Below are 20,657 nucleotides of genomic sequence, written 5' to 3'. Positions count from 1 at the left end.
CACTAAAATGTGCATGAATAAATGCCCCATGGCCTGTTCTTAATGTTCAACAAGCCAACGAAATATTCCCTTACCTTGACTGGCCAGCCTGTAAGTCCATTGATCGTTGGCTCCTGTTTGAAACTCCCGCGCTGGTCTTGACAGCCATAATTCTTGCTCCTGATGCTCCAGCCTAGAGCCCCTACCACCAGGTGATTTAGACGGTGGATCTTCCCATCTCATCGTGAAGCAGAATGTCTTAACAACGCCTGGCTCCTTCTCCGGTTGTGACACTATCATGTAATGTGTACCTTTCTTGTCCTGCCAGCTGTCGTGGCACGTGTACACTGTTCCAAGACAAAAGCAAAAAAAAAATCATAAATTAATCGAGCGCACGGCCGTGATACACCGTCTCGTCCAATAATTCACACCGAGTACCGTGAAGCATGAACCATTTCATTCGGAATTCAAGTGATGGTGAATGAATGGAGTGGGAAATCAGATAAAATTGTTTTTCCTCGCCGACTTACCAAGTTGGTCACGTTCACACGTATTCGCAATAATCATTTCACTCTGATCGGATGAACCACATCCAATCTGTAGCTCAGATACGTTGCACTCCTCATCCTCACTGTCCTCTTGCCAAGTCAATTTCTGGGCTGGTCGCATACCTTGGACACCTCGTCGTTGACGTCGTGGAGTGGTGGAGAGAACACCAGATGTCGAGTAATCAATGACTGTGTATCTGCCTGGCTGAGGGCATTTTCTCTTCTCCATTGTCGAAGCTGTAAGACAATATATATTGATGCCAATCATTCATGAAATAAAACAGACATGTAAATGTATCTGGTTGAACAGCAAAATATCTGAATTAAAAGCACCTCTGACACGTTCAGTTATCATATAGACATATAGAAAGTAGAGAGAATCAGAAAGAATCTCCGGGCTCGTCTCATTTGGTAAATTACTCGTGTATTCATCCGTCACAAAAGAAACATTAGAAAGTCTAAAACCATTAGTGTGCCGGACATTTTGAAGGGAGAAATATACATGAAATGGGGAAACGACAATCAGACGAATGGAAACCGTCCATCGTGATATGCAAAGCAACACCAACGATTCCCTGGAGGCATTTATCTTCGTCCAAGTGATACGATCGCCACCGAGCCATTATTGCCCTGCCAGTAATTCATTCCCCCGAGTCGTTCATAAATCAGAAATTATTGAAAAAATAAGGTGAAAGCAATGGACGAGAATACAAGGCAAATGTTTTCAATTTTGATTGGTGTTACTCACATATTAGCGTTGTATACGGCATTTCCGACAGATCCTCCTGGCATGCCTCCTCCGGTATGATGGTTTTTCGATCTGAAAAATGGTGCCATAAATTTATCAGAAATATTCATTAACGTCGGTATCAATTATTCATCCGGATTCGTGTACACTGTCAGAGGAAATGAGAATTTTGGTGGACAGTTGCCTGGGAATTTACAGTCCTCCAATCGTGATTGGCGATTGACAGGACTCCTATCATTTTTCATGGAATAGTTCAGTTGAAAATCAATTGATCCACAAAATTTTTAAATTTTCAGGCACAAAAATGATTAACGACGCAAAGTGGAGGTGAAAAGTGATGGGTGAGACTGTTTTATCAGTCCTCCAATAATTTCCGATCCCTCGGCATTGATTCAAGGGTGAGAGTGTGAACGGCACAATTGAATGAGTTGAAAAAAAAGTGAATAGAGACGAAATTGATATTCAACTCACCTGATTGCTGGAGCTCGATAACGTTTCCGGCTCTTCTGTGGAAGATCATGCAGACGTAGCCAATATCGCTGCAATAAGAAGAGGCCATGAAGTATGGGGATGGAAAAAAATGAGGGGGCTCGGGGACTCGGGGGGTTTATGAGAGAACGTCATGTCGCGTCAAAGGAAATATTTAAAAAGGCGACTCGACGATTCGTCAAACGAGTGGAATAAGAGAAAAGGGGCGGGAGGGGGCAAGGGAGTACAAAAACGTCTCATTCGAGTCGTGACAGAAAACTGTATAGAAAATGTAGAGAAAAAAAAAATTGAACGAGAGTGTAATAAATTCTGAAAAATATCACGTTCAAACAAATTACAATGTGAAAGTAATGAATGATTCCTTTCAATTAAACTCTCTGAAAGAACATCAAAACATAATAGAGGGAAAATGAATGAGAGGAAAAGAGTTGAGAGTTTGAAAAACAAAGAATTTGTACTGGAGAACTTTGAGGAGAAAGAGAGATAAAAAAAATGGTTAATTAGTTTCGAAACTTACCATCCTTTGGTAATATGCGCAACAAGTTTAACTTTATTTCCTCCGTCATCATCGCTCTTCTCTAAATTGTGACAGACTATTCTCTCCACGTGTGAATGATCATCTTTAACACGCAGTGTTGCATTACCAGTTGTGAAGTGGTAATTTCTCGAGTGATCGAGAGTACGCCATTGATGGCGTCTCGTCACCCAGGCGGGATACTTGCATCTGTTGTGCTCACGATCGACTGTAATAAAGTCACAATTGTCAGGGGTAATTTATTTTTTTATCGCTGGGGAAATAAGACCTCATTGTTGAAGGATATCTTCACTCGAGTTATACCTTTTGTCAGTTTAATGGTACGTGAGCCCTCAGCAACGGAATTCAGGGCAATACATGTCGAGTCACCAGACTGGGCCAGGACGTAAGTGACTTCTCCACTGTGATGACGAGTATTTTTTTCGTATAGGAAGCATCTGAAGGATTAAATGATTTTTTATGAAGACACTTGTTTGGCAGAATATCCCTGAATTCACAGAGAACGGATATGGCATTAAAATAAGAGACAAAACCGAACATTACAATCGAACCTTCCCTTGTAACCCGAAAATTAATTAATATTCCAATTCTAGTGAAGCCTAAATGCCATCAATTAATCCCTTCAAAACAGCATGCAGCATTCATATCAATTTCGCTAATTGCCCTCTTCCCCAATTAGAATCATTGCGTATAATTTGGCCTGTGACAGGAATCCTCTCGCATGGGTGCCAGTTAAATTCTTTTCACTGGCAATCATTGAAAATTGACCGGTCAACAAGGGCATCCCATAATTGAACAACACACGTATCACTGGGCAGTGGTAATGATTAATCGTTATATGATTGAATAAAATATGGTAATATATTATTACATTTGGTGCGATATCAATTGAGCAAAGCTTTTTGGAATAATTACCTGAAGGTTTCCTCGTTAGTTACGGGATTCCTTCCGAATAGCTTGAGTGTGCCAACCAAATATTTGTTTCTCCCGTCCTTCCAGGTTGCCAGGCACTGCAGTTCTTCCGCTGTAAAATAAACAAATTGCCTATTAGATGCATTAAAACTACGAAATGATGAATTAATTCGAGCAATTTTGAACGTCAAATAGCGCTGCATCGGAGCTCTTTTTCACGTGAGAATTGATTTACTCAATTCTGGTTTGATAAATAATTCCGGTCGGGGATTTCTGTTGGCGGATGAAATTAATTTACTCAATTTTGGTAATTAAACATTGGTTGAGTGATGACAGCGGTATTTGGAGTAGCCAGGGAGCGAACGGATTATTTGCAATCAAACTGCCAGGGATAAAAGAAATATGTTCCACTGGAATTTGACGGCCCATGGAAGAATGATAATTAAATTAAGGTGATAATCCATTTAGTTGGACTTCGATCCACTGCTGCCTATTGCTGTGTTTTATTAAGCTACGATCTAACAGAAGTCCCACAGATTCGTCGGATTTTTTGGAGTGACGCGGAATGTCATTGTCACTTTAATTACTCGGAAACCCTCAATTAAATTCATCCCCTGTTGTTCAGTATTCAATCAATGGACACGAATTGGAGGTATCATCTGATTGTTTTATAAAAAACGGAGACGCATGATCATTAAATTAATTGAAAAGTCTTTTGGAAAAATTGAGTCGAGTAGAGGATCGAATACTGGATTAATTTTATCAATTTCGAGTAAATTAACATTAATATTTTCCGGGTTTCATGAATGATCCACTGGCTGTTGAATGCCGTCTAACATCAGTAAATGCACTGGGCGCATTAATTCAGAAACAACAGAGGGAAAAAAATTGTGAAGAAACCCTAGGAGGTAAATAATTCAGGTGGAGGCAGAGAAAATCATAATGCGGACGAATAATCTCCGCGTTTATGTAAAAATTCAACGGTTAATTCAATGTAGAATGAATAAAAGCCATGGGTATTTTGCAGTATACGTTTTATGGTTGGAAAATAAAAATTCAGCCCGCGGTGGTGTGCAACCTCGGCCTTTCATTTTACCTTTCTTCTACTCAAGCCACCGGTGAAATTCACCCGATGAACGGGCATTCTGTGTATGCACTACACCTACCCCAGTTTCCTCACTTTTCCGCGCTAACTCTTCTCACTGGGCTCCTCGTAAATTTCAATAAATATCGGTGGAACGGCCCTGGTAGCATCCGCAATTCAATTCCAAGTAATTGAGTTAAACATTTATACATCAATTTTTAATATGCAACCCATTTGCGTAATGAACACTGCCCACGGGTATTCTGGGAACAATCACAATTTCAATATATCGCGGGGAGATATTTTTTGATTTTCCGAGGGATGTTATCAATATCTCGGGGATGGATTGTTTTTGGAAGGGAGACGGGGAGACTTTGAAATTCGATTGGGAGAATTGTTTGCTTTCATTCAGTTAGCGGAAAATCATTTGTTTCGGGCATAGAATAAATTCGGTGGAAAATCGCCCGGAAAAACAATTTTTTAATGAAAATAATTTCAGGAATTTTTCTGGTTCAGATAAATATTTCTAAAAAAAGGGAAGGGGGTTGCGGAAACATCTATGGTAAGATAATTTGATTCAATTTCACGTTTGAACCTTTTAATGGATAAAAAATCTGATTAAGTCCCAATCGTTTCCGTTCCAATAGTCTCTAATTAAAGTTGCTTGTTAGCGTCGCCTCCCCCTCTCAATTGTGGTATTCGGATTATCATAAATAATGTCGTGGACATCCGCCGAACGCGGTATTTTTGGGAAATCTTACAAATCGGTACAAGCCCGCTACGAAATTTAATTCACTTGACTGCGGCAGAATTCCGATTCATTATTTAATCAATATTCGCGTTCAACTTGACAATTTCCGTTTTTCAGCACTTGTAAAATTTTATCTGTCGAACAAGTGGGGTATTATCTTAACAAATGACTGTCCAGACACTTCCCAGGAATTCAAATCCACTCAGTACCTATTTTTGACCCCCTGTCATTACCGCGAAAAGCCATTTGGGTACACACTTTAATGCGATTGCGTGTCACATATGATGTTTGTTCATGACCATTTTCTGCCATCCTTCACTGTCCTCCCGAGCCCATCAAAGAGTCAGCCGACAGGTCTCGTAAAAGGCATTACAAAACAGAGTAACAAAGAGAAAAAAAATATAAAAAAAAAACATGATAATACTGTCGCTTCTTTGACCTCCTTTCCGACTCAGTGTCTCTACCCGCCCTCTCTCACGAATACAAAATTATATACCGTAGACGTCTGGCTCTTTTATTCTTAATCCCGCTTCAACGATCGTGATTCCAAATGGGGAATATCGGCCAGACGAAATGCATTCGGTTGAACTCCGGAGAATTTTGAATATTTCAGTCAATTGAATTTGACGTGTTTAAACCACAGACGTCTCAATTTTTTACCATTATTTTTTCACCAATTTTCCGCTCTCTGGTTTGTTAAATAAATTTCCGACGGAGGACAAATTAATTTAGCGATAACCATTGATTGAGCCGGTGTTCACAGGTATTAAATTGATTCAAAATTCAATGAAGGGTTATTATTTATTTGGGACACTCATTATTAGCGACTGGAGACGAAGGTGATAAATTTTGCAAATAAATTTCTAATAAATCCGGGAATATATATCCATAGTTATCTCCAGACTTGAATTTTTCCTGAACTAATGGAAAATTTATTCATAAGGTTTCTTCATTATGCCACCAAACTAAATTGTGGCGCCGAAATATCTGAAAAATCGCGGATGTTATCAATTGCAAAAATTCTTACTGTTAGACTCGGATCCAGGGACATCAGGACACGCCTGATACTTCAGTAATAATTTACTCTCCTCAGTGCAGCCCTCAACATGGCTGACAGGCTGTGCACATTCTCCAGACCCTCGATTATAAGTAAAGGTGAACGGTGGCCCTTGGAATGGACAGGGTATCGGGGTAGGATTCAGCCGGAACATGGTGAAGAGACTGTCATCTGTCGTCGTCGCTTGGCACATCTCCTCGAGTTTCATCGGCGATCTGTGTCCATAACCGACTGAAACAAAAAATTAATCAAGTCATTAGGGAATATGTAAAATAAGTAATAACTCAACCTCTGCAGATTTATCTGCTGATCTCCCGGCGAATCAAATAATTTGTCTCTTTTCATCTCCCAATAAATAATAATCCACACTCTTCGCAGCCCAGAACAACTTCTCTTTCAGAATACGAAAATCCCAGAAGATGGAGGGGACCAGCGTTGGTTTGGAAAACGTCAGGAATAAAGTCCCAGTGGTTAAATTGAATTAAAATGGGAAAAGGAAAAGTTTCTCCGCTGGGGTAAAAGCGTAGATTCTGCATAGTTGGATGCATTCACAGTGGCAGAGGGCTTCGGTAGAATGAGGTAAAATGAGGGGTGGAAGGGGGATGGGGGTGGGTTTCGTGGGCACTATCTGCTTTGATAATTTATGCATTTTCCAGGGATAATTCCTGTGTATGAAAGATGGTAGCCGCCGGCTTTCCTCGACGGTTTCGTGGGGTTGGATAGAGTTGGTGAGGGACGGGGGGAATGGCCTTTGCTCTCCTCCATAAGGCTCACGCTAACGAGACATTAGCGGAACAAAGAAGTTACCCTCTTTCACTCTTTCGTCTTTATTCTTTACTCTCCGCGTTCTCTTCATTGGCCTCCGTCATTTTGCGCACGATCGTGAAAGCAACGACTAGTGGAGTATCCTTGGGCTTAGTTCCACTGGTGGGATAACGGGAAATGAGTCGGAGAACTGAGTTGAAAACTTTTTGATGGCTTTTAGGGTTTTTTTGTTTCGGAGATTTTTAGATCTTGAGGGGCTGTCGATGATGTCATCGGATAAGAGGAATTTTATGGGGGAAATTTTTTTTTAATGGAGTATCAATTTTTTTTCGATTCCTGGAAATTTAAAAAATAGGGAGACTCGTAGAAATGAGAAGGTTTGTGAAGAAGTTGTGGTGATTCATTGGAAATTAATTTAAAAAATCTGGAAATTCCCCTGGAGACAATCTGTTAAAAATCCGAGGCATTTAAAATGATTTATAAACTTCAAGTTATTTCCAGAAGCATTTCCATCTTGTTTTCCCGTTAGTCTGTTTTGAATTTCAGAAGAGGATGTTTTCAAAGTATTCGGGTGGTCCTGGGTGTGATAATTTACCGTGTTTGACACGAAGTTTAAAAACGTCAGACCGAGACGGAGAGAGTGAGCAATACAATTTCACATTCTCACTCCCATACGTGTGACACCCGGGGAATTATCACTGGCGACGTGTTTGTGGGTTAGTTGCGTTCTCGTCACTTAACATGTCACCCACAATCGTCAGAATGATCATAAACACGCTGAGAAGTGTTACCAGTGTCTTCGGATTAGAAATAATTTCACTCCTCTTAAAATGATTGCAGTACACTGTTGGCAACAAGAGTTGAAATAAAACTCTGAATGTCACCGTAAAACAGTTGGAAGTTTTAATTTCATTACTGAGAAAGAAATGCAACATTTTCCATTAATCAGTCGCAAACTCAATTGACCCAGAAGATACTGAAGTAAAAATAAAATAAAAATTCAAATTAATTCCAATACTGTAATTGTCTCTCACCGTTGCTGAATGTGAATTTCCATGAAAAAAAAAATAAATGATAAAATAATTCATTTGAACTGTGAATAATCGTTGATCACGAGTGACGCCACTAATTACTCAAAGAATTCATCGCCCTACTTCAATGAAATTCGCGAGAGACCACTTGAATTGTAAATAATTTAATACTTCATCTCGAGCTGGGAATTTTGTTAAATAAAAAAAAAACGTTATTTATGGATAATAATTCGAGCTTGAGGGAGTGGGAATAGAGACAGTATACACAAGGGCTATTGTTTCTGTTTGAAGCAAGGACTATGATTACCCGAGGACCGCCGGTGGCTCCATTCGCAGCCCTTTGAGATGCAAATGCTAATTGAAATGTAAAAGTTGGCGACCTATATCGGCTACCTCCGCCTGGCGCGGGAACTCTAGTTCCGATTTTTATTTTTTCCCTTTTTTCCTGCCTCTCCCTTCCACCGTGGATTACCTTCCACCCTCCGCGTCCGAGAAAAATCGTCGTATTTTTTTTTTAATTTTTTTTCTTCACGTTCTCTATCTTCCCCCTTGGGCACTCTCGCCTGTCTGTCTTCCTTTCCACTTTTTTTTAAAAACATTTTTTCTTCCCCTGCCACTTTTTCCTCGAAGCTACCCCTCGAATTCTCAACGCCTCATCGTTACTTCCACCAAGTTGAAGCTTTTAGAAAAATCTGAAGAATCAACGGTGAAGTATTCTTCGATGGAAACAATTTATTGCAGAATTTATCTGATATTTTAGGGATGGAGCGAGCAGATCAGTGTGGAATATTGATTATTGATTGGAAATGTAATTGTTGAAAGACTATGTATTTATTATTGACGAAATTGTTTCACGGTATCTGAGTTCGCTTCCGGTAAAATCAATTTATAAAATAAATTCATCGGTTGTTCTTCAGGCTGAAGCTATTATTCTAAACGAGAAAAGGGGGAAATCAATTATTGAATAAGAGTATTGATTATAGTTTTTTTTACAAATTCAAATATGAGGGGAGATGAAAGACTTTTTTATTTGAAAATCCTCGACTGCGATAAATGAAATTGCTCGATTGACAGAGATTCATTCATTAAAGAGGAAAAGTCCACATTCGTCGAAGCCACAATTTATTTAAATAATGTAAATAAATTATTGACGGGAATTTTTCGATTTGCATTCGTTTGTTGTCGATAAAATCAATTTATTTTCGAAGTCACCCGTTACTTCGCGGTTGAAGGAATTATTTTAATGGCAAGAGAGAAGAAATCGAATATTTAATAAGAGTATTGATTACAGTTTTTTTTAGTAATTCAAATGTGAGTCGAGATGATTTGTTTTAATGCTCGACTTCAGTAAAAAGAACTTAATTGACGGAGATTTTCAAACGGAATACGATAATTCCCATTCACTCTATTCGACCAGTTACTATTAAAGAGAAAAACCCTGGACTCAGAAACAAAAGCTGTGATGAACGAGAGGAGGAATTGAGGATAACGAAATGGGGCTAATCACCGCAGTCTCTTTTCGATTAATTTGACTCTCATTCGTTCCTTGCAAATTCCATTTTAGAGGGATTTTCCACCTCTCCACACTGAAAGGCTGCCGGTTGCCTGGGAAATTAAAAGTTCAATAGAGAAGTGAAACTTTTTTACTCCACTTTTTTCATAAAATTTGTGTCGGAAATAATTTCTCCACTTTTTCACCGGTTTTTAGGGAATTATCGAGAGCAATTCGCGAGGCACCGCCGAAGTTGGAAATTCGATATGAACTAGAAAATTTCCAGTAATTAGTAGAAATCTAGGGCACCCACCGTCCCTCAATTTGTTATGCAATTAAAAATATTAAAAAATACATATTTTTCCGCAGAACTTTGGCAATATTGAGATTAGAATGTCCGCTGAATTTACTCTATTCATAAAACGAATAATTCGCTATCATAAAGGTATCGTAAAGATGATTTCAGACACTTTTATGCTCCTATTTTATTGGAGAAAAGGAACAGCCACTTATGCGGAATAAAAATGTTACATCGTTCGGGGGTTGGACTTGGGGGAGTGGGCGATGTTTGAGTGATCGTAAATAATCGGTGAAAAATAGTTTTACCGTGGAAAGTATCATAAATCGTGGGATCCTGAGTCGTTTTACCCTGCCCTCCAAGGGTCCTCCAGACGTCAGTGTTTTTCTCGTGAAAATAGGCCAACCGACTTATCACGAAAAATTAGAAATATGATCACTATAATTATATTACTATTCAGGCGGAAAACTTTATGTACCTCAAACCGTTCGACTACACAGGAACTCCCTCGAATCAAGGAACTAAAAATTCCCGCTCAAAAATTTAAAATAATCGCCCATTATTCCGGTGATTAAAGAATTTCAGTCACAATTTTTTATTTCCAAGAAAAAAGAATAAAAAATCGTTCGACCCGTGATGGCCCTCATTCGTCAATACTATTCTGCTCTCGTCAAGTATTTCCGGCAACACTTGATACGTTATCACAAGGGGCGCGTTAAAACCGTTTAGTGACTTTCGTGACTCGGTCCACTTTAACGAACCGCCAAGGCGGCCACCCGCGTATAACTACCGGAATTTTTTATTTTATGGTTTCTATCGCACCGCAGCAACGTCCGTTCGTGAGACTACCTTCAAACTGCCCTTATATCCCCTCCTTATGTTCCTCCCCTTAACCCTCGCCCTCCCGAAGGCCCCGTAAACTTGATCCCAATGCTGGAGGGTATTAAAAAGAAAAATCTCGCACAAAAGATTTCAAGTGAGCGGATCACGGAGTTTAAGGGGCTGTAAACATATGGGCTAGTTGCATTTATTTAATAATGAGTTTTTTAAATGCCGGAGAATTAAATTCCACGGGGAGTCATAAAGAAATTCAAATGACTCGTAAAATATTGCCATATATTCATCAATATTTTTTTAATGCTCCACTGGCTCTATAAATTCATAATTTTATTACCAAAATAAATAATAGATAGAAAAAAATTAATTAATCATGGAGATGGGCAAACAGTAACAATGTTATGGGCAATCGCCGAGAGAAGCAAATAATTGTTATGGATTCAGGTAATTTTTATTTTTAAAATTTCTGGGAAATGAAAAACAAATACACAATCCCACCCAGAGATACAGCTGCTGTTGCTAATAAATTAACAATATATTCTCAAAATGGTTCTCCCTGTTATTTTTTCATTCTATTACCCCTTTACTTCATAACTGAACTATTTCACTGATATGAAAAAATACAAAAAAAAATATTTCAAACCCAATGACTAAAAATTCAAATATTTTCTCGATAATTCACACCATTAATCACAACCCCAACACCTCCTCATCCCCACGAATCTGTCAATTCGCAACCCACAAATCCATCATCAGCTGCATTTATACCCCGACCTAATGCCCATGTACTTTTGTCCATGGATACGACCGCTGCGCGAATGACGTCTCATCCCCGTTTTAGGGATTAAACTCACGGACTAATTGGGCGCAACGTAATCCAGCATGACGTTGAGCATCGAAAGGGAGCAAAGTCCCCGGGAGAGACGATCGAGTCAATTCACCCTGTAGATTATCGTCATTGCACCAGTGGTTTTCCTGGGTGACACGTTCGTATTCTCACTCGATCCCTCCCTCACCACCCATATTCATCGTGTCCCAACCCTCCCCCCCCAACACACCCTCCCTCCCCCCGCGGCCCTCTCAACCACCGCCGAAATGAGAAGGGCTCTAAAATGTGGGTCAATAACCGGAATTGAGGGTTTCCCCTCTCACCCGAACTCTCATCGATGTTGTTTCAAACCTCCAAACATTCGATCACTATTTCCGAACTAATCCAACCTGTCCAATCCCTTCCAAACGTCCCTTCCCCTCCTGACCCCACCAATGCCACCGCCCAGGACCTCTTCATCTCCCTCACGTACACACTCGCGTCACGGATCGATCGCCATTGGATACTCGCTGATATAATTCGCCTGGGCTACTGCATATGAATTACAGGATTACAATTTCGTTTACTTCGTATTCATGAATACATGCCAGGGAATACGGAAAATACAACTGCAATGAGAATAATACGAACGTAAAACCTTTGGAGAATGGGGGGAGGATTTATTTATGCGAAACGGTGAGTTACATAAATCGTTGAATTAAACTGCCCATATTACTGGTGGGGAGGGCTTGTTTTAGGTAAATATGAAAATTCCCGATCGATGTTTGCAGATGGAGAGTAATGAAGAATTCATTGGTCGCTAATGCTGATGGGTGATAATTGTTTAATGCTCGGAGAGTGATAGGAGATTTTAGGGCGATGGGAGGGACATTCAGGTGTTTAGAACGCAATTAGGAATATTTTTTTGCGAGTCAAAGTTCTATGGAAATGGAGGGATAAATAATTAATGTCAAAGGGAACACGTTGGCAATTATTTTAAGAAATAGAAAATCAGGAGCGTCTCGGGTGGAGGGACAATATTTAATTAATCGATGAACTCGGTATGTCAAAAGTCTATTTCAGAAATAGTCAAGAGGTGGTTTAATTTTCGTCAATATTTTCCAGCACGAGTTTCGGCTGAATTTAGACAGACGCTTTTTTTCCCCCAAATGTCGGGGGTCAGTTTTTATCCGTTTATGAGGGAATCCTGGAGTGCATCGTCGGATACTAATCCGCTGTACGCTGGGGTCAAACACGTCTGCACCCCTTTGCCTCTTCCCCAGGATTCAGCCGAGGGCTGAAACTCGTGGGGCTGTGTGGGGGTTAAAAATAGTATTGGCTTCCCTCTCTCTCTGTCGTGCTCTCTCGTTTCCTCCCTTCCGCTGTCTCCATCCGAGTAATTGGATCTGCAAGCTCGTCGCGGCGACGATCCTCCCTTCCTCCTACTACATTCCGGCAACACACGTGGGACGATAGAGACGGAAATGCCGACAGTGTTTGTGTGTGCCAGGTAGTCTATAAGCCAGAGTATTCCCAAGATACAAGACACCCCATTTTTCCACGCGCCGTACTCTGTCACTTTTTTTTTTCCAACTTTTTTTATGCACTTTTTTCAACATGGCAGCGGTAAAACGTTACTCTGTGTATCAAGAATTATGTCTGCATTTGCTCAGGGAGGTGGGGAAGAAATGTGAGGGAATGTTTATTTTTTTAGAATTTTTCAAGAAAATATTTTTGTTGATGGAATTATTAAAAAATTGATTTCAAGAATAATATATTCTACATAAAATAATTAATTTAGATGATCAATGATAAAATTCAAGCTATTCTCCCTATCATTCTAAACATTCACGTCTCGTTATCACCTGATATCTACTAAATTATTCACTTGACCAGATACTTATCAAAATTCAGGTATTCCACGATTGATTAGATACATGGAAACTTTGAATTAAATTATCCACAAATTGAACCGCAATGCACCTCAAAGTGTGCATATACCACCAATGCCCCACATCTTTACATTCTCACTGTGAATAATTCCAAATCCGTCTTTGACGACTCATCAATTATTAACGTTCTCAATTATCGATGCCATATTCCAACAGTTCATGGGGAGAGAGAGAGAGAGAGAGAGAGAGAGAGAGAGAGAGAGAGGGAGGGAGGGAGGTGCATAGAGAAGCGAGACGTAGATAACAATTACTCGTTACCTCTCTACTTTGGCCAGAGGGGTGGGCAAAGGGGGGAGGGGGCTTTTCATGAGCTCGAAGGCAAATCCATTCGACTGAGGGAGAGAGTACGAACTGAAACGTGGGTTTGTAATTGCCGCATCGTACCCAACAGCCAACTGTACTCAGTGCATCCTGGAATTTCGTGTATATAACAACATATTGTACGATGGATTACGCTGATATAATTATCGTTGTTCGCACGAGTACCAGGTTAATTAATATACCGTGATAACGAGGTGAAACTGACTGTCGACAATTGTTGAATTTGGGAGATTGTTTTTTAGCTGATTTCAATGGGAAATTTAATCAATTTCGGTTTTGAGAGAGTGGTGGTGAAAGTTTAATTTTAATATTTAAAATTTTAGAGAATTTATTAATATTTAAAAATCCTGTCAATAATTGACGTATCATTCAGTTGATAAAATCGAAGTATTCCCATTCAAACGACTCATGAAATTTCAGATTCATTCATTTACCTATCAATACCATCCGGGGGAATATTTCGATTTTGACGAATCAAGCTTCACGTCAAACTCTCGGAAAAACCCTTCAAAAATAAAATAAAATACTCCAATTCCCCTCTGTCAATCCTAATTCACTCAAGATTAAAATCATTCCAAACTGGGACCACTCCATTCACTCCCCGAATAGCATATTTTCAAACAAAAAATCCAATCGGACCCTCCGCAATCAATCAATTACCATTTCTCATGAATGCAAACATCAAAAATACCCTCTCACCCGGGAAAGGTCGGGTGGTAAAATAAAAAAAAGTTAAAAATCGTTTGAAGTGCCGGTGACTTGGCGGCAATGACGCGGTCGAATCTCGAATACTAAGCAGATGCTGATTCACCGATGGCCGGTGAATTTCACTTGTAGAAGACGTTTCACCGGGAAAAAAAAAATTCACCGCCAAACTTCTTGCCCTCCCCTTTTATCTCTCATTTCCAATTAATCCCAGATTCCGGGCCCCTCGTGCCTTAATAGCCTTAAGTGACTCGACTCTTTTTTGCTACTCTTTATTGCCCGAGTCAAACGTATCCATCTCAGCCACAATCTATCGAAGTGAGCATTGGGCGGTGGTTTCAAGCAGTCGTCGTGCTCGTGTGCTCCTGTACGTGTGGGGGCTGCCATTGTCGCAGTGGAATTGCCGGGTCGTGTTAGGAGATAGTAAAAGTGATGTGAAATTCGCTGACCAAGATATCCCGACCCTTCGTCTCTTCCCTGACGCCACATCGTTATATTTTTTCTCCTCATTTTGGTTTCCGCGTGGGCGGAATGGTTGAATAAAAATTGCGGTGAAAATTGGGGAAAATTTGAGATATCTTATGCACAGGGAGAAATAATTCAATAAAAATTAGGGAGGGTGTAGTTAAATGTGGGGAACACTCCGTTAAATTTACGTAACTGACTGTGGATCATTCACGAAGAGTCTCGTACTTTTTAGTGAACCTTCCAGAATTTTTATTGGGACTTTATTCACACTATTGAGTTAAAGAACTTTCGTGTGCTTTTTATTCAAGCGCATGCAGTTGGATTTAATTATTCAAACGTTCAGTAGGGAATGAGCTTATACGGAAGAAATTTTCTTAAACGTCAGGACGATTTTTTGAAATATTAATGCAAGTAAATTATTTTATCTTTCATTTTATGAATTTTATAATTTTTTTCATTTAAAAACTCATTTCAAGTGATGTTGTAACTGATTTTTTCAAGAAATTTCCAACAATCTCGAGTGAAAAAGCACGGAAAATGGAGCTCCCTCTACGACAAGACTTGTTCAATAATTTTTCTCCAACTTTTGTCATCTTGCTCCACGGGAGAGTGCCCTTGATATTTCAACATTCTCCTCTGTTCTGTATCTCGAGTGGTGGACATTGTTGGATACAGGGGATTCGGATGGATATATCACTTCGGTGAATGATTTATTGCGTAGAAAATGGCGCTTTTGCAGTAGGATTTTTCCGAGGGCGTTGAGCCATTTTGTCCCCCCTCCCCCGTCCTCCCCCCAATGGGATTGCCCAGATTTCGGAGTCCAAATGATTCAGAAAAGCAGTGGTTTGGCGGTGAAGTGACTGGGTGGGATGTGATTGATTATTTGTTTTAGGGAAATATATTTGCATAACGATTTTTTGTCGGCTGTTGTAGATGGAAGCTGATGGTGTTTTACATTGTGGTGATCGAACATGTGTACCTGTTATGAAACAGGAGATGGAAACTTAACAAAGATGTAACGATGTTATCGCACTGCTAGAGACGTAAAATGTCAAAACTCGAAACCATCAATCTTCTATTTTATGACGGATTGGGAGGAAGTACATCTCTGGTGTGAATAATTGGATTTAAAAGTCATAATACAATTTTTTCTGACGAGACTGTTCAATTTTAAGCTTTTTAGTTATTTTGTCTTACTTCCCCCTCATCCGTCATAACTCCTGAATATTTTAAATACAATTTCCCTGAATTTCTTGGCTGAAAATTTGGTTCCAAAAATTCTAGAATTTTTTTTCTCCTCGAAATATAATTTAATCTCCGGGCTGATCCCCAGTTTTTTTTTCAACATTAAAATAGCCATCAAACCCCTCAAACAATCTCCATCCACCATTTTTCACTCTCATTATCATCATCCCAAGTGTCATCAGGCGATATCTTATAGGTCATAATCAGTGACAGGTACTCGAGAAGTGACTACTGAAAAAAACCAGAAGAGGGTTCTGAGAAAATAAATGAAGGGAAGAAAAGCGAAGAGGAAAAATACGCTCGGTGGCTGTTGATTAGCGACAGAACTGCGCGTTGAAGGGAGGGACAGAGGGGGCGGATGGCGACGGGAAAGGGGATAGTAGGAGGGCAGAATCTCTGTTCGCGTGGATGGCCCAGCGAGGACCCTCGGTGGATCCTTGGGGGAGATAAGCGGGCTACAAGACAGCCACTACCAACCGACAGCGACGTAAGAATGAAAACGAGAAGAAAAACGAAGCGTGCCATGGCATTAGGGAGATAAGTGCCAAGTGACTCTACTGTGTGGGGTTATTATGGAAGATGCCATGGAGCAAAACGGTAATCCCTCCCCCACCCCTTGTCTCTTTTTCTTCTCAGCCCCGGCTGCCGTACGGAAAAGTTTTGAATTCTTTGAAAAATTAATTGGGGCCCCGGATAGCGCGACATTATGAATATTTTAATTGGCCTTTTTTACGTTTCGCGTCGCTCCTGTGACAATTTTAGTATTGAATATGGAAATGGAATTATCGAGAGAGGCTATGACGAGGGATTTATCCTCTATTTCGATCGCAGAGAATGTTTTTTTATTCAAGGGAAATGCAGACGGATAAGTGGCGCTGTTGAATAAAATAAATTTTTGATTGAAATGTTTCTAAAAATTGGACAAAGCCAGGTCAACAATATTTTTTTACGTGAAATAAATAAGCTACATGTACTGGAGCATTCGCAGTTCCTGAGACAGTGGAAAGAATAGAAACATATCCATTTGCTGTGTATTATTAACGTCCCCCCATTTCGAATGTCACATCATATTCCGAATAGACTCCCGAGGCTGATGTCACTCCCATCAATGACGTCATGTATTTTAGAGATCTTGTGATTGTCAAGACACCGTGCGAGGGGAATGCCAACCGATTTCCATCTATTTTCAGTCCAGACAATATTTTATTAGTCTTGGAATCAAATCGAGGGACTGCATAATCAATCTAAATGTCGTTCTCCGAACATATTTCGTACGAGAATTTTTCTTAAAAATTCTATCCCGTAAATTTATCACAACGTGCATTCTCAAAAAAATGTTTTTCCGAAGCCCGTAAACCTCAAAAGACGCATCGATCACCTTCGACCTCCATAATTCAATTTTTGTTTATCCATTTCACCCTACATTTTTCATCCACTATCTGGCCATTGTCCTCGCCAACAGCGAATAGGTAATGTGGCACCGAATTACGGTCGGATGCGCGAATCGAAGAGCCGGAGCCGTTCCACGAATTGTAACTGGAGAATCTACGGTGCGGAGAGAGGAAAACACGGGGCATACGATAGTACTCCGCTATATAGGGGATGATGTTGGGAAGAGGGTGGATTGAGCTTGGAAATACCGATGGGTTTTGTTATCGCGCTCGCGAGAGAACGTCGGTGTGCTGATATCACGTACAGTCTCTCATACGCGGGTGTATTGCATTGTATGATTACAAACCCAGATACATTGACAAATAAATTGAGGGGAAATTAGGAATTCCAGACGCTGTCTTGAACGACCAAAGTCTTGACAGGTGAGATTCGGTGGGAAATTCTTGTCAAGATCGCGTGCGGTGACGGCGACGATGGAGTGAGGAAAGGGAGAACGTAAATAAATGCAATAAGTTGAGGAAACTTTTGATTTTTAATTGAATTTTTTCCACTGATTTAAAAATTATTAATTTGTCCCTTAAAACATATGTCAACCCGCGATGACATTATCGCGAGCCGTGAATTTCTCCTCGATTTCTTTCTCTGAGCATCGGCGAAGGGGCGGAAAGACAGGATAGGGGAGATTGGAGGCTCAATGACCAGTGAAACCTAACGGTCATGTTACCCAGAATGACGTAACGATAATTGAAATGCAAAGATCATTAGTCAACCGCTCAACGAGGAACACGAATTGACCGATATCATATTAAATATAAATACTGACGAATGAATTTCGTTTCCCCTGTCGTGAGTGACGCCTATGCCCCGTTGTTCCCCGGAACACCCTTTTGCGCCCCTTTTTCAAGGGGTCAGAGGTACGAATGCCGAGTCATGATGGTCGGTATAGGTATTAATACGTCGCGGCATCTGTCCGTTATCATTTTCCACTCGGGGGAGTGACTCTCAGGTTTTTCGGGCTTTTTTTACCCCGGGGGCGAATCTGATCAAGTGGATGATTATGTGGTCATGCAGATGTTTAAGGTACAATGGTGTGACTGATATGTAGTTATGAGAGTGGATGATTGATCAGCGTCAACATGCCCGAATCAATTCTCCCCAATAAAATTACGAAAAATGATTCCGATTTTTTTATGGGAATTTCCCCAAATTTATTAAATTTCTAAACACTTCTAAAATCATAAATTCACAGCACATCCCGGGTCGTCATAACTTCTAATCCCGCCCTCATTACCAATCCTTATCTCAAAGTAAAATATCCCACCCCACGTCCCTCGGCCGTGAGAACTCCCCGACGAAGCCCACGTCCCCATAATGTCTCATTACCCCCGGTCCCTCCTCAAAAATTACCGTCAATTCCCCCATCACACGCCTCCTAACGAGCGAAACCCCTTACACGAAAACTCCCCCCCCTACCCTGATGGAAAACTCACGGTAAAAAAAAAAAAGCCTCTGGTCCGGCTATCGGCGGGGGTGTGCACGTTAAAGGGTAGTGATGCGAAACGAGGAGAGGGTCATCTCGTCGTGGTTATTTCGTTGAACAGAGTGCACACTGCGAAAGATGAGAAAATAAAAGGGGGTGGGCAAAGAGGGATGGGCCAGTGGTACCGCAGTGAACGAGGGGTTGAGGGAGTGAGGGAGGAAATGCATAACCACGTTTATACCCGAAACACTCGCGTTTCAGATTGCTTCTGTAATGGCGGGATTTCGCTCTGGTGTTGGCCTCCAACGGGTTATCCACGTTACTGAGTGCCGTATACACGGTTATATACATGGCAATAGTTGAATTCTAGGTGAGGGGATGGCTGCTGACTGGGTAACGATGTTACACACCCGGCCAAACGCTGGATTGTGCGTGCGGGAGTGCGAATTATCGCGGTTACCATTCTCATTTTACTCGGCCATTCCCGAAATGTGTATGCCAACTACGAAATTCCATCTACAGTCGGCGAGATGTTGGGGGGGGGGGGGGATGGGGTGAAAGAGATGTGGGGGATGGTGTGCTGCAGCGACAACAGACAAGAAGGAGAAGACGGACGGAGAAGACTCATCCCCCTTGGCTCGGTGTGCTTTATGTTGGTGGGTATATGTACACTGTTTAAAGTACAAACGGAGACTGGAGGACTACAGTGAAACTGAGGAAAGGATCGTTGCACCGTGTCGACCCCTTAATCGCGAGAACTCACTCGACTGGGAAATTACATCCAACCGAAAGTTACAGGGCTTCCTGGTGCTGGATTTTCGAGGCAGTGGCGGGTGGGATACCAAAAAGTGAGGTATGTCTGGGAAATCGGTTGATTCATCTTGAGTGATAAGGGAGTAAAAATTGTAACGAGATTGGAGGGAGAAAGTCGAATGGGGTTTGTTGATTTGGTGAGTGGTATTTTTGTTATTGCGGAGTTTTTTAATTTTCTGGAGTTTATAAGAGGATGTGGAGGTTCAATAATTAGTCAGCCCCCCACCGAGATGCTCAGGAAACCTTCAGAATCGGCAGAAGTAGAAAAAAAAAATGTTCAACGTCACCCGGGTCCAGATGTTGATCCCTAATTAACTCCCTCGTTAGTTAATATCGTAGGGAACATAATCGATAATAAGTAATTGTAGAAAATTCGTGGAGATGTACCCCAAGAAGTCACCGTCTCGAACGAGAAAAATTATTCGCGCGTGATTCGACGAATTCCGAAGGAAATCGATCATTCTTATTTATGACTCACCCCGAAAAGAAAAATTAGATTCATAAGAATTTATGAGAATCATGCCGAAGCTGGTAAATAACTCCCGCCGCTGACTTATCCCCCATAAAGTGCGATTGAACAACTGATAAGGACGATTCCTCGGTTGTATCTCATACCTAAGATCATTAACGATAAAATCACAGTGGCTGATATCATGAGAACTCGCTCAACTGGGAAATTACATTTCCGAGTTTACCCGTAGTCTGCGTACTTCACGGTGTTTCTGAGGCATAACGCATCGGGGGGTAAATGATTCGTCCTCGAGATACTGCTGGATAATACGGACGGAAATGTATCAGACAGACATGACGTTGAGAATTCCAAAAAAACCAGTGAAATGGCTGAATTCTGAGTGGAGAAAGGGGATTTCAGACAATTTTCTCGCAGCTTTTCTCTCCGCGGGGAATTTAATTTCGAACACATAGAACGGAAAATTGAAATTTATTTC

General features: G+C 40.8%; 1 protein-coding gene across 2 annotated transcripts in view; it reads right to left on the bottom strand.

The window, feature by feature from the left end:
- Positions 1-20,657, bottom strand: part of LOC135167718 (uncharacterized) — a 127,252-nt gene that overhangs the window by 3,762 nt on the left and 102,833 nt on the right. For both annotated transcript variants that reach the window (XM_064131212.1, XM_064131213.1), the window contains 8 exons: positions 6,074-6,334; positions 3,215-3,323; positions 2,603-2,736; positions 2,282-2,507; positions 1,747-1,814; positions 1,276-1,347; positions 510-764; positions 75-326 (listed from right to left, as the gene is read on the bottom strand). In XM_064131212.1, the coding sequence (XP_063987282.1) occupies positions 75-326; positions 510-764; positions 1,276-1,347; positions 1,747-1,814; positions 2,282-2,507; positions 2,603-2,736; positions 3,215-3,323; positions 6,074-6,334 (1,377 nt within the window). The remainder of the gene's footprint in view (positions 1-74; positions 327-509; positions 765-1,275; positions 1,348-1,746; positions 1,815-2,281; positions 2,508-2,602; positions 2,737-3,214; positions 3,324-6,073; positions 6,335-20,657) is intronic.

Source organism: Diachasmimorpha longicaudata, chromosome 11 (assembly GCF_034640455.1).
Source record: "Diachasmimorpha longicaudata isolate KC_UGA_2023 chromosome 11, iyDiaLong2, whole genome shotgun sequence".
In the NCBI taxonomy this organism is placed as follows: Eukaryota; Metazoa; Arthropoda; class Insecta; order Hymenoptera; family Braconidae; genus Diachasmimorpha; species Diachasmimorpha longicaudata.
The sequence above is the reverse complement of the archived record's forward strand: the minus strand, read 5'-3'. Positions and strand labels throughout refer to the sequence as shown.